Here is a 25,571-nt window from a genome sequence, read left to right as displayed (position 1 = left end):
GGGCAGCTGGGGGACAGTTTGGTAACCACAGCCTTACCTGGGTGAGATGGCTGCTCTGTGCTGGGTTGGGTCCAGCCATGCTGCACACTGGCAGCCCTTGCAGACACCCCACCATGCAAGTTCCAGGTAATGCCAGAGCAGAACTAACATGCTTTGGGTCTAAAGCCCCACAGAAAGTCCTCATGCTCGCAGCAGCCAGGGAGACCAGAGCTGCCGTCTGCTGCCAAACTGCCAGCTGGGTCAGGGCATGGGCATTTTAACAAATAAATAACAGCCCAATAATGACCATAATTTTTAAGTAGCTTATGGGAATCTTTCAGGCCAGAATGTGAAAGCTTTTTCTCTGAAGACTATGCTACAGATGGAGAAGCTTTAGAAAAAATTTTCTTTTTGTTGGAGCTCATTGTCCCTTGCTGGTTCACACTGCTGGTCAGATCTGTGGCCGTGGCCAGGATACTGTGGGCACATCAGCACTTGCCCCACCACTGCCCATTGCCTTCTCTTTCCCTCCCCATGCCAGGCAGAGTCAGGGCAGAACCAGTGGATAAATAATGAGCAGCACAGCTTTTGTGTTTCCATTGCCAAGTAAGACATGTTTTTCTGGCCACAGAAGCCAGAGTTAACCTCCTTAGACTTAAAACACTAGCTGCCCTCCCATTCCCCTGTCCCATGGATGGCAGAGAAAACACACGAGTGCCCTCACCTTGCCGGGGTTGTTTCTCTCGGTGGGAGAAGAGCTGCCAGCACTGTAACTCCAGCCGGTCTCCTGCAAGAGGTCGGGGGTCTGCTGCCTGGTCTGCCGTGACACCACAAAGTGGACCTGCTTCTCGCTGGCCTGTGGGGGAAGGCACAGTGTGAATCCCACGGCCCCAGTGCAACAAACTCCTGCACCTCAGCCATAGAGTGTCTGTGCAATGCGGGAACCACTTGAATGTTGGTTGGATTTCCCATTTATGAGGTTGCTATGACATAAAGCAGACGTATCAGTTCAGGTCAATGAAGTTCATAAAAGTTTACTGCCAGCTACTTAATATTTCTCTTGAAAATTTGGTGCTAACTCTAAAAAATGCTTTCTACCTGCCCCAAATTTGGCTGGAAGCAGTGATACACCTCAATGAGTGCTGATCAGCTCTCACCTATACCTGTGTATACCACTGCAAAGCAGCAATTTGCCTGCCATGGTAGAGAGACAGACAGACAGACAACCACAGCTATTGCTGCCCAATGGATGGGAAAGCTAAAAAAGATATAATTAACCCTGAAACCAGGGATGAGCTTATGCCTTGCCCAGTGAGAGTGGGGAATAAACTATGTAATTAAGTCCACCTGCATGCAATGGGCATGACATATGTAAGGAAGCTTAAAGAAAGGGAGAAAAAGGATTTTATTTTGTGAAATAAAATCCTATTGTAGCAGAGTACAGAGAAAGAGGGTGGCCATAAGCAGACAGGGCAATGGAGTTTAGGAAAGGAAAGTAGCTCAAACTCTCACTCTAGGAAGAGCAGCTTCAAAAGCAAATGACCCAAGCTCATAGAACTTCTATGCCTTTTTTCACAATGCAGTACTTGTGTGCCTGAGAGATGCTGCAATTACCTTCTACTGGGGTAATGTTTGCTTGTTATTTTTAGGGGGTTCTTTGTGTGTGCCTGACATTAGTGTTAATTCTGTGTACAGGTGGGGTTTTTCTGTCTTATTGAATTAGCACTATTTCCCTAGAAGCAAATGGCTTCATTTGCCCCTCAGTGAGGCTCATATGAATCTGTTCAAGACAACAGTGAAACAAAAAAAAAGCTGAGAGGGAGTGGGGTTTACCTGGCTAAATCATAGATGCTCACCATAAATCAATATACTGAACTGAAATGAAGAACAGTGTACAAATAACCTCAGTGCTATGGAAGCATACTCAGAGGATGTAAAAATTAATCCTTGAATCTCTTCTCTAGGCTAAAGGCCTTGCTATTGTGCCAGGAAGGAGCGGCTCTTAATGACCAATCTGCAGAGGGACTCCTGCCTGCTTGCTCACGTTATACCGGAGGAACTGCTCAGTATCTAGTGTGAAGCCCCCCACAAACACATCTGGAGGCCTGATGCCCCTGGGGCTGCAGTTGCAATGCTTGGTACCGCAGCCCCAGGGGCAGCAGACGTCATGGCTCACTTGCTGGCACGGTGATGTGCCCTGCTCACTGGGGAGAAGCTCCAAGGAAAGCTGGCATTGAAAACGCAGCTGAAAACCAAACCCGGATCCAGTTGCGCTACTGAAATCAAATCTCCCACAGACAATTAACAGAAGCCAGAGGAAGCTTCTGGGAATTTTGTTTTTATAGCTTGGTTTGCCCTTTGTGGAGCTGAATTCAACAGCTGTAGCTGAGAGTTAAAAAAAGCTTTGCAAAAATTTTAGTTAAGAAAAAGCAACCTACCTCTCCTAAACCTCCAGCTTCAAGCTTGAAATATACATGTTCAAGCCACACTATTTTCAGTGAAGTAAAAAATGTGCACATCTTTGTTACTTTCCCAATATCTTGGGAGATGCTATTTTTTTGACTCAAGTCTTCAGATTCATAATATATAATTTGGTGCATATACACATATTTCAAAATAACTTTCTAGGCATTTTTAACAGGTATGGTTTTATTGAATATTAATTCATGGGCTCTGGACTCAACTGGTACCCAAAAGCAGAATTCTGTATGTTGGGAGAAAGGAAACCACCTTTGTCCCTAGTTTGTAATATGACTGAGGTGAAACTGAACAATATGAGATTAAACCTCCCAAGGGCATGTGGCCCTATGAAAATACGGTTTTCTCTAAAATGAATGGTTTCAACTTAACACAACTTTTTTTTGAAATTCATCTGCTGCCACATGGTAAGCCTCAAAGCTGGTTATTTAAAGAAAGGCTGTAAAACATGATTAATTCTCATAGAACAACTAGCAAAAGTTCAACAAGAGTCTGTTGCAATGGCACATTTGTCTACAGGCCAGTCAATCTGAGTAGTTTCTCAGAAGTTAGAGTGGTTTAGAAAGTTATCCAAACAACAAGAACAGCTTTTGTATTTACATAAATATGAAAACCCATTAATGTTTCTACTGATCAGATTATTTATAGCTGATTCATTCTGATCTCTCCCTCCCTCTTACCAGTGCCTTTTCCCACAATTCTTTCTCTGTATTTTATGCTGAAGTGAAAATTAAAGAAAGGAGGTTAGCCGTGATACCAAGTGCAAGTAAGAGCTGAAAAATCAACTAGAATTAAAATCTGTTACAGCCAAGGCAAATAGAGCAGGAAGGCAGAGATACAGTGGCAACTTCTGAGCACCTAGTAGGTAAGTATGTCTTAGAAAGAGGCAGCAGGGCTGCTCCTGGCAGAATCTGCCCTATCTCTCACAGGGATGATGGAGCACAGATATGCTCCACATCACAACCTGCTTGTCAGAGGCAGTGGTTGAGAAGAGAGCTGCTCACCTGTTACTAGCAGCTGCTCCAAACTATGGTGGGGGAAGGAGGTGAGTAGGAGGGTGAACATCCAGGGTCAGTAAAGTCTGGCTCAGCCCATGTAGCTTGATATTCTCACATGAGCACCCCATATCTGTTACCTTGCTCCTTTTCTTGTCAGTCTCATGGAAAACAGATGTGGAATGTCTCATTATTTAGATTAAAAGTGCCACTTCTGACACAAGGCCATGGCTTAAGATAATGTGACAAACAGGAGGCAGCAAATTCCCAAGTGTTATGATGTGTGCATGTTCCTAATTAGCACTTAGATATTTTCTTCTTTTCAGTTCTTGTGACAGAGCTTAGACCTTATAAACAGCCAGACATCTAATCTACTGATTAGCAACTGCTTCACATATGCTAGTGTATAGTTTCTATAGGCCTCAAGAATCAGATTTGTCTCCATTATTCATTATTTAAAAGTCAAAAATAATCAGATTACATGGAAATCTGACAGTCTTCCAGCTGCGCTTGGTATAATAAGTCACTGCACCTTTTAATGAATGTTCTGTTTTTAAAGGAACTGATGGTATATTTGTAGTTTTCACCACCAAAAATTAGAAGACCTCAGTGCATTGCAAGTGACATGCTGAGCTCTCAACAAGCAGGAAGGATGCTGTTGAGAAATCAGAGGACACAGTGAAATAGCCCTTCGTGTAAGAAGCAAATCTAAAACACTTGTGGCTTCAGTATAAAGGTTTTTCTCTAGCATGACATGGAAACAGGAAAGGCAAATAATAATTGATGAAAAACATAACAAAAAAGACACGGGTTCCAGGAATTTTGCATTAGACAAAAGTGATTCATAGAGCTCACATCAATGCAATGTAATCCTGGATGTTTGGAAACCTGAGTTTCCCCCTTTGATGGACTTGTTTAAATTCCCAGGGACTGGTGTGCATTTCAAGCATTATTATAAATAACATCCACTTTTTGGAGACCAATAAGGGCTTTAGTTGCACTTTTAAATGCTTGTATGTGAATACTCATGTTAGTAATTTTTCCACTTCATCTCATGTGCTTTTTTGCTTATAAAGCACTGATGCCTTGACTTGGTGCTCTCAGAGAATTTATACCTTCCCCCTTCTGCCTTCTGTTCCCAGTTAGTGAGCTACATAAGGTAGTCCAGAAAGATGCTGGAACAGAATTTCAACAACTGGCATTATGTAAGGGGATGACATTTTCTTCACCTATGCTATAAACTTCACAATAAAAACTGGCTACAACCAACTTATCTAACTACAAATCTATGTAGTTTGTATCTAACTACAATCTATTATCCACCGAATCTAACTAAACCAACCAACCAACTGAGAAATCCTTTCCACAAAATGCATGGATTTAACTGTTTGTTTCAGTTTGACTGATATTACCCTGATTATACCTGTCAGAAAGAAGCAGCTGGCCTCATCTGACATCTTGTTATTGAAGCCCATGAAATCCTTCAATATGGGAACATTCTACATGCCTCCAAATGAAATTCAAAATTGCACAAGTATAATAATGGCTATAAATACGAGCTAAAAGCAACAGAAGAGTCTTGGCTTTGCTTTTTATGTTGAAGTTTTCTAAAAACATAGTCTCTAAACAAAAAACCCAAATTGGCTATGGAAGGAAAATTAGGCAGAAGCTGACCAATTTTGCAGCTGAGAAAGGCATGGGTTTTTTTTCATCTGACACTTCTGTGTTAGCACCCATTTAGTACTCCACATGAGTCTAAAGAGAGATTAATAAAAACTACAGCTATAGATCCATTTTTCTAAAACATCTGGATTTCCATATACTGGATTTAGGCAAGAAATATCTATAAGGTGTGGACTACCTTCAGTTGCAAACCACATCCACGGGAAATCATTGAGTCTGGGAGGGTGATCATCCTGAAACATGCCATCCACTGCCTTAGGCTACTCTGGTTTGCTCCAGGGCTGAACCAGAGAGCACTGTGATACCTTCTGAGCCTGAGGAGTCGGATTCTGCTAGAACCCGTGCTGCCAGGGTGCAGGCTGGCATACCTTCTAGCAGCTGGCATCACTCTAGTGATGATCAGAGTATATAGATGTTTGCATTGATCTTCACGTTCCAAAACCTGACAGTAGCAGGCACCTCTGTGAGAGTCCATGCTCATGTTCACACTCATCCTCACAGTAAAGCCAAGGAGCTCTCAGAGGATTAACTTCCTACCTGACCGCGACTCCTTCCCTCTTCCAAATACAGGGACTCCGTGTTTGACCCCTGCTTTGCAATGGATGGTGAAAAAACACTGCTTGGTTTTTGCACAGTTCAGACCTCGTGGTTAAAGTGGGGGTGACTAACCTGAATCAGCTGGGCTGCACTCTCTGGGCTGCCGTAGCGATGGTCGTGCCCGTTGATGGCCAGCACCCGGTCGTTCTCCTGCAGCTGTCCATCACGGGCAGCCATGCCACCTTCCAGCAAGTTGAAGATAAATACCCCTGGCTCATCGGCCTTGCGGACCAGCTTTATTCCCAGCTGCTCATCTGGGCTGCTCTTGTTTAGCACAACATGGAAGCTGTCATCCCTAATGCACTGAGCATCAAGGGAAAGTCCGCTGTTTCGGCATCGGTACCTCTGCTCTCGGAGCACCGTCAGTCGGAGCACGTGGCAAGGTTGCTTCAGGATTGACAGGGCATAGTTGTGAGGCACATTTTTGATGTCCATGCCATTTACCTGGAAGAGAAGTGTAAATCAGCAGCAGAAAGACGGTCTATTCTGCGCTGGCACTGAGGAGGCCAGATCTATATACACAGATGTCTTCATATGAAGTGACATGTGCTATTTCAAACTGTGTCACACAGGAGGCCAAATATTCTTACAGTGCAGAACAATCTTCCCTCCAAGGAAAGGATGCACTACACAGACAGCTTTTGTCCTTTTTTGTTCCCCTTTCTCCCTGATAGTCTCCAGACATACATGTTAGTTTTCATTTTTCTTATTGCTCTTTCCCAAGCTTCAATATCCTTTCATATATCTTAGCTTTATTCCACAAGCTTCTGATTTCAAATTGCCTTGCCAGGCTTTTCTTTTACTCCCACTGTTTTCCTGCTGTGTCTTTTCTTCTTTATCTCCCAGCTGTTCTAGGTACAGTAAAAAAAAATTCTTTTCACTAATGAATCTCTAATTACAAAGAAGGAAAGAGCCTTAAGTAGAAGTTTAAATGCCCTGGATATTTACTAACAATTACACTGATTTACCACACCAGAGAATCAGACTTATATTTTTTTCTCAGTGTTTTCCAGGTAAGATTTAATTTGGATGACAGTAAAACTGTGTAACTACTACCTTTTAAATTTGGCTGAGGAAAAGAAAGAGGAAAAAAGAGTTTCCAGTCAATCCCATCATGTTCATATGTGAAAGAGTGACTAGGCATTGCACTTTATATTGCTAAATGAAAACCAGTTGCAAGATTGTATTTCATCACTGGCTAGAAAATCTGAGTCAGACAAGTTATTTCCATGTAGCTTTACATTGCACAGGTTGAACCATTTAAGTATTAAGAAACATCTCCAAAATGTAAGAGAAATACTCCCCAGCACAGACAAAAGCATTTGGCTGGTGTTTGCTTTTGCAGTTTGCCTGTGAGGGCACAACGGGGTTGTTCTGCTGCAGCCTGGTGGGGACAACTACACCCAGAGAGACACAGCTCAAGTAGCTTTAAGTTGCAACCTTGGGTACCACAAACAGCATGAGCTGCACCAGGATGGGGCTGAAATTCACAGGAATGCTTGGTAAATCCTGGGCAGTCAGCCACGGCTGGGAAGAGCTAGGCTGGGCCCATCCATGCTACAGTCACAGCTTCATTGTGCAGTTTGGATGTGCCTTGCAGGAACAGCTTTGTCTTAGTGGTGCCATTAACTCTTCTGCTTGGTGCTGGCACCAGGACAAAAAGGCTCCCTGAAACACATGGATTTCTGGGTGGTGGATACTTATCCAGTTGCTGCCAGGAGCCACCACACAGAAGCATTTTTATTCACTACTAGAGTGAAGTATGCCCACATTGTGATCCTGGGAAATCCCTTTGGCCAAGTCTGTCTGACCAAAAGCAGAAGGCATGGCACAACCTTGGCGTGCCTCAAGTGTCCTCAGCTACACTGGGGTCAGCAAAATCTAGGAAATCATAGTTCCTTAGATAGCTTGTGCTCTGAATTTTAGAATATCTTTCTGCATGCAACATTGCAAATCTCATCATGATCAACTTAAACCATCTTATTCTTCATCAGGCTTTTTCTATCTTGTACCTCCACGGTACCGTACCTTTAGTATCATGTCTCCAGGCAGCAATCTTCCATCTCTGGCAATTACCCCATCTCGATAAATATGCTGTATAATAATGTGAACCAAAGGGGTCTCACTGCCTCCCACAATCCTGATGGCCAGATTTTCATGGGGATCAGTACGGCTGATCTTAATACAGGTTATTTCTCCATCTGGAATCAGGTGATACAACCTGGGAAAACCTGGAAATGGATATTGTAAGGTATTTATTTGACAACACAGCTTTGCTTTGTTGAAACAAGCACTGCACAACCTCAAGTACCTGCCAGTTAGTCAAGCTAGGTTTTATGCATGGATATGATTTATACCAAGTGGGAAGGAAAGGATAGGTAAGCTTGCTGAATGGACTTGAAGGGATGTTTTTACAATTGATACATTTAAACTTCCTTTTTCCCCCCAAAAATATGGCCTTAAACCTTTGATGCAATCCAGACAGATGAAAAGTAGTTACAGTTATACATGTCAATATTTTAAGGGAAATATATATAAAATACATTTTTGGTCACAGTTTCTTGCTGGCCCTAGAACAGATGGGCATGGGCATTCAACAAACATCCATCCCTGCTGTGCTGGGTTGTAAACCCTATCTCACTGGTAACATCCCAGGCTTCCCTGTTTTCTCCATTTTTGGTGTCACAGTGGAGGACTGGGCTCTTGTCTTGTGACATTCAAGGAAGCCTTTTATTTAGCTTTAGCTACCAGAAAGACAATATTATTTTGACAAACCAAAGCACACAGTAGTTTCCCTACTAGATCCCTCTCCTTTCATCACTGCTTGAACTCTAGAAAGTAGGAATGAGTGGCTCTTACTGTGATGTAAGATAGATTTATTTACTCTATTAAAACCACAGTATGCTCAAAGGACCTGGAGGGAAAGATCTCTGCTGGCCCTGGCAATCTGGCTGTGGGGAGGAGGATCTAATGGTGGGCAGGGGTCCTTTTTGTATTTATAATGCACTGGATAAGAGTATTGTCTTCCAAACCCTACTTTTCAACTGGCATATCTGATTTCACAGCATGTCACTAATACTTTCTTTCCTTCTAGGTCAATTCAAAATTTTAATCCATATTCAGCAGTGAGCAAAGTTGAAGTAAAAGCAGCAGTGAATTTTCCAGCCCATGCATAGCAGCCTTCAATTATTTTGAATCCCCCAAAGCTGAGAGAAAGCATTTAAACTTTTTGCATGTAAGTCCAATCCACTGGTTATATGACAAACCTGTAAGTCAAAAAATTAACTGCTAAAATATTTTCAATACCTATTTTAGAAATGAAAGTACAATGACTGTTAATGAATAGTGGTTAAGTGTAAAATGAAACTTAATAGATCAGAATCTGAGATAGAATAAATACTACTACAGAATTAGCAGGCAACAAACCAACAAGGCACCAAAACCTTTTGAGAGGGAGCAAGGGGAAAGAAAGAACAGGAAAAAAAAGTATTGAGAAACACCACGTTGCATCCCTTACCACTTCTTTGATCATATGCTCTTCAGGGTGGGAAGCTGTCCTCCTCCACGTCTGTAAAAAGCACCTACCAGTGGCACAGACTTCGACTTTGTGGTTTTACACAGACTTGACAGGCAGTAAAAGTCTGTCTAGATAACTGCACAGCCTTCACCAACCTCATACTCAACCATTTATTCTTGTAATTACAGTTTCTGTACTGATACATGTTTACTTCAGTTTTGCAGGCAATTTTAATGTCTCAGGAATGGAAGGTGCTTCATTTCCCCCATGCTCCTCTATTTTCTAAACACTATTTGCTCAGGCTGTAATTTGCTCAATTCTCTCTAGCCTGAAGGGTGGATTCACGTGATCTAAATCCAGGCCTCAAATGCACAGTTTGGTGATCTACTTGCTCTGACTTCATTTGTAGTGCAGAGGCACCCAAAGAGAGAGATTCCTGTGCCAAATCACCCCTGGAGGTGCCAAACATTCCCCACTGCTGTGTAAGAAAAGAGGCAATTAACTCTGGCATCTCATGGGGTGCTTAAATTCAGACAATACAAAAGCCTGATCCCCACATCAGAATAAGCATGCACATGTCACACACTCGGTGTGGCTGTAAGGGTAGTTATATGTAAAAGTACAAATGAAAATCAGGACATCTAGATCTTCTCTGCATGCAAATACATGTACATATTGAAGACTACCTAAACAGTGCTATTATAGACCTACTTCTATTACGATGCTCCCTTCACATCCCAACAAACTATGCTTTTTGACACTGATGTTCATTTTACCATAGCTCATTCTAAAAACTCTTCTAAAGGAACTATCCAGTTGCATTTCTTGTCCATGGAGAATTGTGGACTGAAAAACTATTGACACTCTCATGTTATTTCAACCTGTAATTATCCCAGAGCACAATCAGGGAAACATGGCAGTGAACAAGTCTCTACACTTGTACAAGACTTATCTACATCTTTACATATGTATGAACATTAAGCGATTTCTTTGCATTTTGAACAATGCCTTACCTGGTTTGTTAAACCTTACAGTGCTACTTGGCTGACTTTCAATATGACTTTATGCAGATCCTTTTAAAGGATTTTTTAATGTCTAGTTTCCTTCTGGAAAATGCAGTCTACAACAACCCAAAATTTTCCAAGACACTTCTTTTGCAGGTCTGCAAGTCTCTAATGCCACTCTTTCATAGTTAGCAAGCTGTACTGCCTCACTTCCTGTCTTCATTTGATTTGTGTTCTTTAACAAATATACATAATAAATAGAAATATTTTCTCCTTAGATGGGTTAAGCTACCAAAATAACTCCTCTATGAGCCATTAATTTCTGCTCTTAATTGAAGACTTGCCTCTTTTCAGGCCAGACATCTGCATGGACATTTGTATTATCAATAACCTAGACTGTTGTAAGTAAAAGGCCAATGCTTATTTTGATAAACTAACAGTAAGTGTGGCAATCTAAATATATAAAGTACATAAACATGCTTTTTTAAAATAAGAAAATTCATAGTTGCTTTTTCACCAAAAAGTCTGCATACACTGTGTGCAGTTTGATGAAAACTTACCATGCGTATTTCATGATGATGCTATGTCTGGAAAGCAATGTCTTCCAAATGAATTTTTTACGTATAGACCATACCCAGAAAAGGCAGACCCTGCTTCAGCATGCAATCTTGTTGCATACAATGACTGGGGCCTCAGGAGCCCAAGTGAAGGAAATCCAACTGAACTGAGGGCTTCTACCTTTCAGACATATATATGTTCTTTTGTGAGGCTGGAGTATTATTTTTCACAGACTCCATTTTCCAGCCCTTACACTCTTATTTAAAATTCTCCATTTTCTTTGGTCAGGTTTTCCACAGCAGGAAAACCCAGGAGTATTGCATACCTTTCTTTACCATTTTATATTTCCAGTCCTTAAATATCGAAGAGCTGCTGAATCTAGAAAGAAGGAAACTTTCTGTCTTGTTTTTGGTGATTCTTCCAGGTTTTCCCACAGAGTGTTGTGTTTTTGTCACGGGGGGTTGTAAGGAGCATTCTGAATCTGTCAATATAATAAAATGTACCTTGAAGCATTTTGGTTAAACCTGGCAGAAACATCCATGAAATGTAGTGGTTTTGGATCTCTATTTTTATTTCTTGACCACTACAATAGTTGGTGCTTTGGTGCACCTGCATTCAGCAAGACTGTGTGGGCTTTTTTCTCAAGCAGTGTTCTCTTAGTATTAGTGTTCAATTTTATCAATACTTTTATACGTCACATTATGGTAACAACATAGGAGAGACCAGTTTTTCACCATGAACTCCACTTATCTTGGCACAATGTGGGAAACTGAGCATTTGTTAGTATAGTAGCCATGACAGAGTATTACAAAATTTTAAGTATGCTTACTATTTTTTCCCCACAGTATAAAATATTTAATGGTAGCGTTCCTTCAGTGCTCAGGTTTCTGCTGACTTCTGCTTATCGTGTTCCTTCCAACAGTGCTGCCATGAGAGTAAGTTCTGCCTTCATTCCCAGGATTCAGTGTGACGATGTGCAATGTTTGCTGTGACTCTTGAGTCCAGATTAATCAAAGGTCACTGTAAACAAAACTTGTGTCTGTGGTTGCAAGTCCTCATTTACATCAAGCGGCCTGACTAATGTGCCAGCTCACCCCCACAAATAGGACCATCTGCAGGAACACACACTCATGCTTCCCAGCATCTGGACACCAGAATTTAAATTAAGCTTGTGTAACCTAGTCTTGGAAAATTCATGTGTCTGTGAGTGTCACATGCCCTTGTGGGGAACTTTATTCTGAAAATTTTCCTTCCCAATAGATTTTCATTTTCATGCCATTCTCCCAGAGGTTGGCCATAACTTTGATTTAATGCCTTCTATTAACTCTCCAGTGAAGTTTCTCCAATGGAGGGAGAATGGTGTTGCCAGGTAGAAGGTGTTGCCAGTTCTAATATCTCTTCTTGCTTCTGGACATTTCTCTCATCAAAGGAGTCTCAAAAGAACAGAAATGAAACTGTTGCTGAGTTGACTGTGTCTCTAAAGAATTGTGATGTTTATTTACAGCAGGCAAATTTATCACTCTGCAGTAGAGGAAATGCTACAGAGACAGTCCCCTTCTTTGGGAAATTTCCTGGCTTATCATTCCAGAGCAGAGTACTTTGAACAAGTTCTGTAACAGCTGTTTTGGGAAATCAGAATGGCAACTGAATCAAATATGAGAAAATATGGAACAGTACAGGATTTCTGTGGAGTGCAGCCTTCCTGAGACAGAAGATGGGCTGTAGTGTCTTCCCCTGGGGCTGGATAAGACACTTTTTTGTTTGCATATAGAAAGCCTTAATACCATGAAATCGTTGATACCTTTTGTGTTTCATTTACATTCTTTTTCCTCATGTACTTTTCCAAACACTGAAGTATTTATAATATCTATCTATCTATCTATCTATCTATCTATCTATCTATCTATCTATCTATCTATCAAAAATACAGCAGAGTTCACACTGAGCAGTACAAGAGAGATGCCTGTTCTGTGGTTCTGCCAGTGCCTGCTGGGGCTGCCTTGGTCTTGACTACTGCAAAGCAATAACAGATGGTAGAATTGCATCTACTATGAGACTGAGTTTGACTTTGAAAAACATTTGCCATCCCCAAGCAATCCTAAATTAAGTTTCTTTTACAATGGCTTGACTGCAAAATGAAATTAATGAATGTTTTTGAAAGTCAAAACCACAGCTCTTTTACTCTAAAACTGCATGGTGGTTTTTTCAATTGTACCTGCAAATTCTTTCCTCCTAAACCATTACCTGATTTACAACTCGTATTTGTAGATCAGTTTGAGTAAAAAGTACATATTATACATACATACATATACACATATATATATCCTTTCTTGGAACTGAATTTAAAGTGTAAAGCCAAACTAAGAGCATGGTGATACAAATAAGAATAAAAAAGCTGGAGCAGTCTTTGCTTGGAGATATTTTATCATTTAAGTAGATTGTCAAGGTCACTTACACTAGTAGATCTCGTCAGAAGATATTACATCTTAAATGCATCAGTGCCATAAGCATGTCCCTGTCACCTTCCCTCACATCTCATAATGAAGATTTCATTCTTTTAAACTTTCTAAACTTCTACTTTAGACCTGGAAAGCTATTTGTAGCTGTAAATACTGTTAATGAAATTGCTCTCAGATAAATATCACAAGCTTGGGTACTGCCTGAAGACAAATATTTCTTTGCATGGGATTTTACAAATAACAAAGAATTAAAAATAAGAAAATCTTAACAGTTCTTTCCCCCAAAGTATTTTCTCATTAGTGTTTGTACTTTTCATTCACCTCTAACATTTCCTTTGATTTGGACATTTAACAGTTCTCTACTGAAAATGTCACAAAAACAGAGAAACAAAGAAAGCCTGAATCATTTAAATCCAAATTGAGAACATAAAATATTGTTTAGACAAATCAAACCACAGGATATAAGCATAAATTGTGACGTAATCTCCACAGTTCAGGATGGCTTCCAGCTCCAGGTGTAAGATAACATTAGACTGTAACTATTTCTCTACTGTAATTATAACAGAAACACATTTGATACTGTACGTCATATTTCACAATGTCCTTGGGAGTCAAAGAATTTTCCAAAACCAGTACTAGATTCAGCTTCAAGTTAAGAATTTGAATGTTTTTTCTCCCTCATCAGAAACTATTATTTTGTCTTGTTCTCTCACAGTCATATTGCAACTGAGCACTGACTCAACAAACAGAGCAGCTTCAGATTAAAGGCACCTACACACTCTGCATGACAGGTTACTGACGGCTAATACATGGCTACTTGTTATGGTGTTCATTCTCAGAGCTCCTTTGACCAAAATACAGGCAAAACATATTAAACAGAGACATGTGAATTAAGATGGGGCATTCTGGAAACTGGAGTCAGATGAACTGTACATTGAGCTTTGCTAGATGATCTTACCGCTCCTTTATTAAGAAGAGGTTATCATCAAGAAGGGGCTTATATGACTCTGTGCTCACAGTGAGGCTGGTATAGTCTCAGCTTTATTCCTCTCATGCACTGACTAAACCTGGTGAGGAAAGCGGTCACCAGAGAGTTGGTGAGGTGCTGTCTGATCTCCTGGGGCAATGAATCATGGCTGAATTGTGTTCTCAGACGGTCCCAGACCCAAACCTGTGAAACTTTGGGCAAAGCAGCAGCAGCAGCAGCTTTCCCACTGGGCGTGGGGACCTCTGAAGTCAGGAACTATATCATTCACCCCACAGGTGCACCCCCATTCCCAGGAGAGTGGCAATGGTAAGACGGACATGCAGGGCTTCCTTTTCTTCAATAGACAAGACTTTTACTGAGCACAGGGCAGTGCATACAGCAGCTATTCCTAAAGACTGACCAACAGCTCTAATCAGAATGCTAGCTGCAGACTGCTCAGAGCAGCTGAGGTTTAGAAAAAATAAATAAAAGAAAAAAACATACACAACTGGGGAAGAAAACCAACCCCCAGCTGGCAGAATGATGATAACTGCTACAAAAAGAAGTACATTCATTTCTTCCTCCAAGAAGAAGAAACGGAGAAAGCATTTGAGTTGCCATACACAAAGCACCTGTTGCAGAGGACTGAACAGAAATTTTTGTTTAAGTTGCATTTGTATTGCTTCAAGTTACTTGCTTGCATATTTTTAAAGACCAAATTCCAGAACTGTGTAATCAAAATGCATTCTTTGAAAATGTAATTAATAAAGTAATTTAGGTACCCAGCTTCTGTGATCTCATGCTTAAGAGTAACTGCTTATTAAGTAATTATATGCCTACCTGGTTTTTCCAGTGCAGCAGAATACATTTGGAAGTTTACAGGCGTGCTTGGTGAAGAGGAATGAAACCAGAAGCAGAGCCAAGGAAAGAACGACAATCCTGACACTGTCAGTGGGGCCCTGGAGTGACTGCCATTATACATCCCTTACAGAGACAACAATGCTTTTCATTTGCTGGAAATGTGAAGATCAGTGTCATCTTCACACTTTTCTGTTAACATCTGGATTGCACTGGGCTACTTGATAGGTGCTGTTGACATCCAGATCATCCGCAGACTCTGGACATGAAGCCAAGCTTTCTGTGAAACTATTACTAATATCAGCTATATGTCTAGGTAGAAAATGGTCTGGTATGTCAACCTGAAGAGATGTCTTTTGAAAAACATAAACTTGAAGCATGGAGCATTTCACTCATTCTAAAAAATGGCAAGCTTTTGCTTACAGTGGATTGAAGAGTTGCTGTGGAATGAGAAATATATCTGCCTGCTCAGAGATATAAACAATTTACACGCAGAATTTTACTTGGAGAAAAATAGTAAAATATTATTTTTAATAATAAAAATTATTTTAAATTATTTAAAATGTAGTACAATTATTCACTCTGTTTCCAGATCAAGGAGTATATTCACATTCCTTTTATGGAAAAGGTTCACGATTTTGAATTACCAGGTTTTATTTAGGCTCTATCAGCAAATATGTGAAGTAGGAGAGTAAGTACTAAGAACACAGTAACATAGTGAAACTCTCCTGAAGGTATAAGCAAATACAGCAGAATATTGAACATGGTTCTCGATTCACCACTGTTCCCAATGGCATCACAATGATGACTGAAAGTAGCATTTGGCAGCCTTTTGTGCTTATTTTGTGCATGTTTCAATGAGAACTTGAATACAGAGCAAAAAGAAGTTGGATCTTTTGTATTCTTAGAGCTTGCATCCTGAACATTTGACCTGGGAAGAGACATGAGGCATCAAGCAAAGGAATAATAATAAGCTTAGTGAAGACCTTGATTGAGGCATTGATTCCCACTCTATCATCACTTCCTCTTGATGCATGAATGCCACTGTTGGTTTCATAATTATGGTCCAAACCGATTAGTAACATTTGCTTATTGCTTTGAGAATGCCAAATGTTAAGTGTTACTACCTGCCAGACCCCTCATCCCTGACATACATCAGAAAAACTTGCCTCTCCCTGCTGCTTAAGAGCACAGCATTCTTCATCACCTGCCTGGCTGAGGTAATAAAGGAGCCCACAGAAATGCTGGAATAATTACAGTACTTTGCACTTTCATACCATACTCCCATTGGGAATTTCCAGTGCTTAATAAACATTAGCCAAAACTCATTAAGTTCCTCTAAAGTATGATTATTGTTATATTATTGTTATCCATTTGCATTAGAGGGACAGGCACATGCCAATGAAGAGACTTGGACAAAATTACAGAGCAAATCAATGACAGCTCCAGTAATAGATCCCAGATGCCCAGATCTCACATCCTGTGGGCTAGATACAGGGCTGGCTATAGCCTGCAGGCTGTTACCAGAACAGCCCTACGTGAGATCCCTTACACCCCAACAACACTCTTGCCTGCCAGTCAGTAACGTCTTTTGAAAGAAGAAAATAAGGAAAGATTGCGTTTTCTGGTCTGTTTGTTTTAATCATGCACAGCCCACCAGATGAAAGGCACGTCAGTTATGGATATCCAGTTCCCACGTGGATAGAGCCCCCTACCCCATTTTAAGTGATAACACAAGATGAACAAAATATTACCTTCCTCTCCAGCAGCAGAGTTTCCAACAGCCTCCCTCTCCCGGTCAGTCTGGTTGGAAACAGCACTTCCACTTTTTGTCCTTCGAAGAACACTGAATGCCTTGTTTATTTTTTTAAAAGATCTGCTTCTTATAGTGGAACGTTCAAAGTGTCGAGCTGCAACAGCAGGAAGAAACCAAATCAATACTGTTCAGCAGTTCTGGTCTAGGACCGCAGCATTTCTGCAGCCTTTGGCATATGATGGGATGTAACATCAACATCAGGGCTGCCAGTACTTCACCTTTTCCCCTGAGTCCTGCTGATACTTCAAGGCTGCACCCACCTGAATCTGGGTACAATCACCCTACTCAACCCCACACCCTCAAATTGCCACCTTCCTGTCTGTTTTGCCAACCACATGGAGAAATCTCCTGTGAGTGTGGTAGCCTTGGAAAGAATAGTCCTCCATAAGACAGAATCAGCAGCAATTCTGTGAAAAATACATATAAAAGGAAGAAGCACCACCCTTCCTAAGCTACACGTTTGACCAAAAAAAGCTGCAAGTCATTAAAAACTTCTTGAAAAAATCCCCACTACTGCCTCAAAATCTTGCAATGCTTCTAAAGCCACAAATGATTGCCAACTATTTAATGTAAAAAAATTCAAATATTATCAGGTGGGAGGGATCAAAAAATTCACCTATTCTGACTCAGGTACGGCAGTACAAAACAAAAGTCATAATATTTTCAAAAAATGTCACTCTTTTCCATCCTGCTAAAGATATCTTCATGGCTGTTGCTGTTCTGTCTGTTCCAGCTCTGCGTGCTAGCCAAATATTGTAATCTAATAATACAACATTCCCTCAAACCAGATTGTGGCCTCTACACTCAATAAAACTGACAGAATTTATTGAGATTCTGGTGCTCTCTTCTTGCACCCTTCCTTTCCTCACCTCTCCAAACCCTGGCACAACAAAAGGATAATGCTTCCCATTTCCTAGACTTTCTTTATCCCTTCATCCCTTTTCCCAACATGCAACCGGCAGCGCACAAGGTGGGCTTTCCATTTTAGCTTCAGAATCCTCAAATACATGCTTTGAACTCACCATAAACACTTCTGACTCTGGCTTTGGCCAGGCCATGTTTTTCACACATGACACTCATCAGAGACAGGTGCAGTGTCACAAGGTGAAAGATCAAGGCAAAGTTTCCTGATGCAGCTTGTCCCCGACTGTTGTTATTTCAACAGGACCAGCTCATCCAAACTGCACCTTCCCAAGAAGCTGGCAGATGTCTCCCAAGCTCCTAAGGCAATTCTTAAGGGTTTTTTTTTCTGAAAATACTTGGCAAATGCAAAACAGGATTTTGGGTAGGTGCCCATGTCTGTGGGGGTTACTTGGGCCACCAAGTTTTAGTGGAGACATTACCCAGGTACACCATCTCCCCAGCCCATCACACATAATATTTAGTCTTCCAACTGAGCTGACTTACCTAAATAATCTTTCTAAAGATTTGCAGTTTACATGTGTGCAGCTAGTCCATCTTCAGCTTGATTCTGCCCCTGGCCAAGCCATTTTTTTTCACCTCAAATCCATTGGATCACCGAGTGCCCAATTGGATAAACCATGTAAATTGAAAGCTTTCACTTCCCCCACCCCTTTTTCTTTATTTGTATTTTTTTAATCCTCCAGTGACATATATTTAACAGAAAAACAAATGTTCCAAGGGACTACCAGGCTCCGAAGCCACCGTTTTTGGCTCTTACTTCTGTTCCGGTTGCTGCGGTGCAGGTCTCCGGGGCTGCTCCCCAGCTGGCTGTCCTCTGAGGTGGGGCTGAAGGCCGGGTTCACCAGCCCTGGCTCATCTGTCATTAAGGCGATGGCCGCAGCTGCTGAGAGCTCAGGGCCCAGGGCAGCTACCGCTAAGCTGGAGCCGTGGTCCGGAGAGCAGTCCTGGGAACGCCTCTTCCGTTCCTTGGTAAGGCCATAGTGGGATGCTCCTTTACATCTAAGGAGAAAGGAGGGAAAGAGAGACATGATAGCAAGTTGTGTTTAAATGCTGCATACTCATGGAAATTATCTGGTTCCAAGGAATCACTTGGAGTACAACCTGTGATGATCATGGTGACCAGTGAAATATGGATGATTAACTGGAGGGAAAAATGCCAGTGTGTGTTTCAAAAAGAGGTGAGTTACCACCTTACATAGGAAGAGTACTGCTGGTCAAGGAAAAATAGGGAGCCTCAGGCTTTTGTGTAGTCTTATGTGTATAAACAGTTACTGTGGATGCAAGAGGACAAGAATAGCAGGACACTAATTAAGACAGAGGCTACAATCTGTAATTTCCTACTTGCTTCTGATTGACAAAGGAGAGGAGGGTGAGGCCTGACAGCTTTTCTGGATTTGCTAGTGAAATAAAAGGTACCTTGTGGCAGCAGCCTCAGGGAGACAAAGAGTTACATTGTCCCACCCCAAACCCCTTGTGAAGGGCGGCCCAGGTGTTCTGATTGGGTTTGTGTCCCTGGGGGGGTTCTCCCTTGGTGTGCTTCTAATGGTCCCTAACCCTGAACTCCACCCTCAAAGGTGTAAACCCTCGGTTCTGTCCCTCAAAAACCCCTGCTGTGCCTCTGTTCTGAGCTCTCTGTTCTGGACCTGACTTTGTTCCCATGCTGAATAAATGGTTTCGTGAACCGGGAGCCCGTCTCGTTGGTGCTCCATGCTGGTCCCCAGAATCCTGCTGCTTCCCTGGATGAGATCCTGAGGTTGCTGACTGTAACAGTACCTTACCCTGTCCTGCCTCCTGAAAAACCCTCCCAGCCATCTAGGCGGCCACATGTGGAGCAGAGTAGTGTGTCTGAAGAGACCAGAGCAAACACTAAAGAGAGGGCTGCAGGTGGGAGCTGAGCACCCGTGGGCTGCAGGAACCCAGGCCCCACACGGTGCCTGTACAGACGATTTACTACTTGAACTGCATCTCATGAATTGTTTTCAAATTCAGTCACAGAGATGAAGTTGCCAACCCTGCTATTCCAGCGCAGCTGAGACACTAAAATAGGATCTTCCTTGACAGAGGAAGAGGTGAAAGTGGGGATAGGGGGTCCCACTGACCCTGCAGCCTCACCAGAGTCAAGCAGGGAGTACAGAGCTCCCACCAATGGGCTGGGACCAGGTCCTCATGCCAAGGTCCTTGGGCCAGCCTGGGACTTCCCCAGCTTGGGGACCTCAAGGCAGGTTCTAAACTACTTCTGGGGGAAAACCCCCTGTTTCTAGTGGAGAAAAACATGCTCCCAAAGGAGCTGAAGATACAGCATTATAAGGGACAAATTATAAGCCTGCTTTGAAACAAAATTACTTATGCTTCCAACTGTCTGCTTTGGATTCATCCTAGACAGCAAAGGCAGGACTATGCATGGCATTTCTTTTTTAAGACTCATGAAAGAAAGTCACTCGCATGAAATTAAAGGTCACTGTAGTGTTCATGAGTCAGTATTCAATTAAAGCTATAAAATAACTGAAAATACAGACTGACCAAGGATGCAGCACCTGTGACTTCACCAGCACCACTTCTGCCCAGTGCCCACCCACTGGAACCACATTCAGTGCACAAAAAAAAAAAAATAAAATCTGCCTTTTAATCATAATCTAATGAGCTTGGCCTACTTTCAGTTACTATTATCCCTTTCTTCACAGCGAAGGCTAACTGATGACTTTCATGAAAGTGCCCTGTAGGACAAACTCACAGAAATAGATGCAGAAACCCTTAGGGATAGAAAGCTCTTTGTAATATATGGCATGCACAAAAGGCAATGCATAATACATACAGTACACAACGCTAGTGGGTTAAGTGTCAAAAGAAGTAGTACACTGAACAGAAGACTTGGAAGAGAAATGATTATGGAAGCAGCTCTTGAGACAGAAAGATGATATGAGATGTCATAGAGTTCTCTGTATCAGCTTCAGAGCAGTGGTTTAATTTCTATCATGGTACTGGCTTTGGATGAGACAATTAGAACCTTTTTTTAGCACTAGATTATGGTTTACCATAGTTTACTTCATTCTTTCTTCTAACAACTTTTATCTTAAAGAGGAGAAACATACCCAAACCAAACTCTGTCATATTGATGCAACTGTGTAAGGGTTATGTATATGCTTTAAGGCTTGGATAGCTGTAACAGAAGCTATTTCTGAAACTTTCACAAACAAAATGAGGCATCTCAGAAGAAAATACTCTTATGGAAGAGAAAGTCAACTACTTCAAAAGATCAATGAAAAGCTATTTGAGACATCCATTGCAAGGCAGGACTGCAACAGTAAAGAAAAGGAAAGGCTCCACTGCCTCCATTGCAGCAGGTATTTTTCTATTTCTTTCCAGATTTTTTCACTCCCCTAGAACCCTAAACCATGGCAGGATGCTCTCCTTTAGATTTCATGGGAAGCAGAAGCACAAAGGACTTTCGCTCTTGCTCACCACCTAAACTCATTTGACACAGTGTTTTGGAAACCCATCCTTGACATCTCCCTCTTTCAGTAAACTCCTATTTGCTAATTCAGCCTATGAATGCTTGACAAAATAGTTTAAAAATAGTCTAAAAACCCAACACAAAGAAGTGGCTGTGGGGAGAACTGTTTGCTGTTCTCAGAAGACAGTCTCTGCTTTACAACAATCTCGCAGAGATTCAGAGTATGATGAGATATTCCTACTCCTCCTCATTTTATTTAACTTGCCTGTGCTTTTCCCATGTCAGTAAAGTTTCAGTGGCTGATACTAGAACACCAGCCTTGTGAATGGGTTCTCCAATGCAGATGTTTTTTTTATTTGGTAGGTTCTATGAAGATCAATATGAAAATCAGAAATGGCTCTGCCCCAAGATTCCTAGCTATTTGGATTCAATCACTGCCTGGTGCCCATCTGCCATTTGCTGCTACAGCCTTTGCTTTCTGTGGAAATCATCACTTGCTGCTGCTGGCTGCACTGCAGACACACAGTCAACAGCTTCATTCCAACAGCAATGAACAGAAGACAGCTACTTTGAATGTAGAGAGTACTGACACGATTTAAAATGTGGCTTATTGGAGAAGACAAGTTGTCATGATACAAAGCACAAAGCATATCTTTCTAGCTCTGCCAGAAATAGTTAAAGAAGAACCAGAGCTCTTCAAGTATGATCACTGAAGCTATTTCTTAAATAATTGTGGCAGGCATAAATGAACACAAATCAAGCCCTCTTTCTTCAGATTAACACAGTGTCCTTGAAGAAGAAAAAAAAAGTCCCAAGACCTCAAACTTGTAATAAAATTTGCGACAGCATCTCTTCACTTTCATTGTTTTGCTTGTGCTGACACTGCTGTGATAACAGAAAACAGAAGAGATGACTGTCTAAGTGGAATCATATTTATAGTGTCTAAGCTACATTTTTCCATATGGTTGGATTTGGCTTCCAGAAAAAGAGAGAAACATAAAACAGCTACATGCCAGTAGTAATTAGCTCTCTCATTGTGAGTATTAATCACAATGCCTGATTTGCAGCTGGAAGGGTGGGATACCTGATTCACATAGCCAGGCAGAAAGTGAGCCCAACACTGTCTGCAGGCCAAGGTGAACTGCAGATTTATGTTCCTTCTCAGTCGTGCTGGACAGTGAGTACATCCGTGCAGCCATAAGATACTGAAACAATTTGAAGGCCAAACCTCAGAGAGATAAACAGACATGAATAATGTGTGTTGTACAGTTCATGCCATTAAAGTAGTGTCACTAGGTGCATACAGGAAACCGAGAAAATAGTTTCTTCTGTTTCCACAGCCTTTTTTATGAAGGAGATATCTACTGTCTGAAATTCTGGCTTTATGACCTAACCACTGGGTGGTTTGAGAGCAGTGGTGGCTGCTAAAATTTCACCCAGGGCTGCAATTCTGGCTGGTATTAACACTGGCAGCCACAGGGCAATCTTTGCCCTGCAACTTGTTTCACACTCAAGGGAGACTGTACTCCAGGCTTCGAGAGTAGCACATCCCAAGAGCTGGAGCAAGGGGATCCAAAACCCTGTGGCTGCCTTAACTTGGTCCTACCATTTGTGGAAACAACCTTCGGTTAAACTCAAGGCCAACAGAAACATATCCACATCATTTGAAATTCAAATGAAAACAGTGGTTTGAAAAGAGAGTTCTCCTTGCAGCATCCCTGACTTGCACAGCAAAGGAGGAATTGAAAGTAAGATTGACCTCAAGGATTTCAATTACCCAGGCTGACATAGGCAAAAAAATGTAAAGCCAAAACATAACCAAGGACAACTGCATGGATTTTTTTACTTCTCTTCTAGTGATCTAAATAAAACCATTCCACAGGTAAAAAATATATGCATATGTTTGTCCATGGCAGGGGGACTGGAACTAGATGATTTTTATGGTTCCTTCCAACACAAACTGTTCTATGACTTATAGTTCATGTGTTCTTTAAAATGCTCTCCCTTCTGTGCAATGTCACAGTCTCTGCCTGGCCATGAAACAGGGGAAAAAAGTGAATCTGAAGAGTCACAGTGGTTGTGACCCAGGCCCAACACAAAGAAACAGATCAGAAACCCTCCCCAGTTCCAGTAGTGTTTTCTCAACCTCACTTCCAGCGCCACTTATGTTTTGGAGCTGTTTTGCTTTAGTGCAGAAGCAGTGGACGCATTGTGTGAATACAATAAAGAATAATGCATACAAAGCACTTAAGATTGCCCATTGTAAGAAAATGCTGCATAATGGGCTGTCATTGCTGTTCCAAAACTAACCCTGATCACGGTAGACTATGTTTCAGCTATGGTCGCACTGCAAGCAGCCTCATCCCTGTGTAATTTGGTCTTGACACAAGCTGGGGTCCAAAGTATCAACAGTGTGTGTCATACCCCTGTTACACAAACTCCCTGAACATTCTAGCACCCATAAACTAATCCAGTGGAAATGATGATGGAGAAGCCAAAGCTGATTAACAAGGAGCATCCTGGAAACCTGGTGCTGATAACTTTGCTTGTGAGACCCTGGTGAGAGGTGTCTGGTGTGCCTGGGAAGAAAGGAGAGATGGGGTTTAAGTGGAGAGGCTGACTCACAAGAAGGTGTTGACAATTCCTGCCCCACAGGAACCGTTCACATCGTGTGTGCATTAGCAGTGACAGTAGTCCAAACATAACCCAAACACCAACTGCATGGATTTCAGGCCAAACACTTAAACTCTAAAGTTTTCTGAAACTCCATCACAAGGGAGTGAAGTGACTTGATCAGTCCTCAGACAGAGGTAACACCAACACTTCTCATCTCACTTTAGCCAAGAGTGCACCAAGAAAGGGAGTCAAATACAAAAAGAAGCAAGGTACCTGAACTCCCACTGCATCCCAGTGTTACAGATATAAGCTAAAATGCAGCAAATACATGATCTTCCATTCAGTCCAACCATACTGGTGCTTAATATGTCAGAGACATCAATATCTTTGGTAGTGAAGTGACCACTAACCTGCTGCTCTTTAAACCTGATGCCACTGTAACATCCTTGCTCAGAAAACTGGTTTCTGTGAATCCTGATCCTATTTGCAAAATTTATCTTTTTTTCTTTTTCTTCTATATAGGGAAATCAATCCTGGACCAGAGGACCTCACAGAAATTATTTTTCCTTGGTAATTCTGAATTCCTGCAAGGATTAACTATTGTGTGAGCATTGCATATGGAAAAAAAGCTTCATATGTACCTGATTTTTTATCTTTTTTTAAAGCATGTGCTTTTTACAAAGAAAACTGTCTCATGTCAAGAACAATCTTCAAGCCGCTGTAATCATCAGCTAGGAAGGTCCTGCCTCCATTTAACCTTACTCAATACTGATAAAGAGGGGAATGAATGAGCCATCTAAAAAGCAAAGCTTAAACTTCTGGATTACAGTTTCCAGTGAATATTTGCTGAAAGACAGGTTGCAAAACCCATATCTAAGCAGGCAGCTAGAAACAGGTTCATCTGCACCTGCACTTGAATTTCATAATGCCAGCAATATTTCCAGGTGCTTGCCACTGCTGTTCTGTGCACTCTGTACCCTTGCATTGATGTACTTGGGTATCCTCTCCCTGATGATCTCTCTGTGTCAGAGACTTGACATCTTGTTTGGGGGGAAAAAAAGTATGTTTTTCACTTAAATGGAAACTGTCCCAATTTCCACTGCTCTTTCACTTTAATAACCCTGTAAACAAAAGCCTTTTAGAAACAGCTTCCTGACACCTGGGGCATCAGGGCTGGCTGGGAGGGCAGCATGGGCCAGTGGCATGATCCCTGCTGCCTCTGGAGGGCTGAGGATCAGCAATTCCTTCCTGCATCATAAACACTGCTCTTCTCGGTGTCAGCATAGAGATAGCTATGATAGAAGCTAAGATGGGGCAAATGGCTTCTCTGTCCTGCTGTCAGAGAGATTTTCTCATGTTATTTGCTCTCTATTGTCAGCCAGAGGCCTTTGCTATAGTAAAAGCATGTAACAGATTTAGTGGTTCTGTATTTCTGTGTTAGTAGTCTCTAAATATTTATAAAGGTCCTTATAACATTTATTGTTTTAAGCTAAAGTTATTTAGCTTAAATTCTTTCCCACAAGATAGGAAAACCTCTCACATATTTATCTTCTTCAGTTTAATTTCTGCATATTCCCATTACAGTTTCCTAAGGGTTTTTTCCATACTTTTCATATTAATGAAGACATCACAGTTCAATACATTCTGGAAAACTACCTTACTAGCAAAG

General features: G+C 41.5%; 1 protein-coding gene across 2 annotated transcripts in view; it reads right to left on the bottom strand.

The window, feature by feature from the left end:
* Positions 1–25,571, bottom strand: part of LNX1 (ligand of numb-protein X 1) — a 92,375-nt gene that overhangs the window by 15,794 nt on the left and 51,010 nt on the right. The window contains exons 4-9 of one of the 2 annotated variants that reach the window (XM_058838638.1): positions 18,593–18,834; positions 16,850–17,005; positions 11,137–11,292; positions 7,761–7,963; positions 5,805–6,176; positions 704–835 (exon numbers count right to left, since the gene is read on the bottom strand). In XM_058838638.1, coding sequence (XP_058694621.1) covers positions 704–835; positions 5,805–6,176; positions 7,761–7,963; positions 11,137–11,292; positions 16,850–17,005; positions 18,593–18,834 — 1,261 coding nt within the window. The remainder of the gene's footprint in view (positions 1–703; positions 836–5,804; positions 6,177–7,760; positions 7,964–11,136; positions 11,293–16,849; positions 17,006–18,592; positions 18,835–25,571) is intronic. The other variant, XM_058838639.1, reaches the window with a different exon arrangement.

Source organism: Poecile atricapillus, chromosome 4 (assembly GCF_030490865.1).
Source record: "Poecile atricapillus isolate bPoeAtr1 chromosome 4, bPoeAtr1.hap1, whole genome shotgun sequence".
NCBI lineage: Eukaryota > Metazoa > Chordata > Aves > Passeriformes > Paridae > Poecile > Poecile atricapillus.
This window is presented reverse-complemented; position numbering and strand designations above follow the sequence as displayed.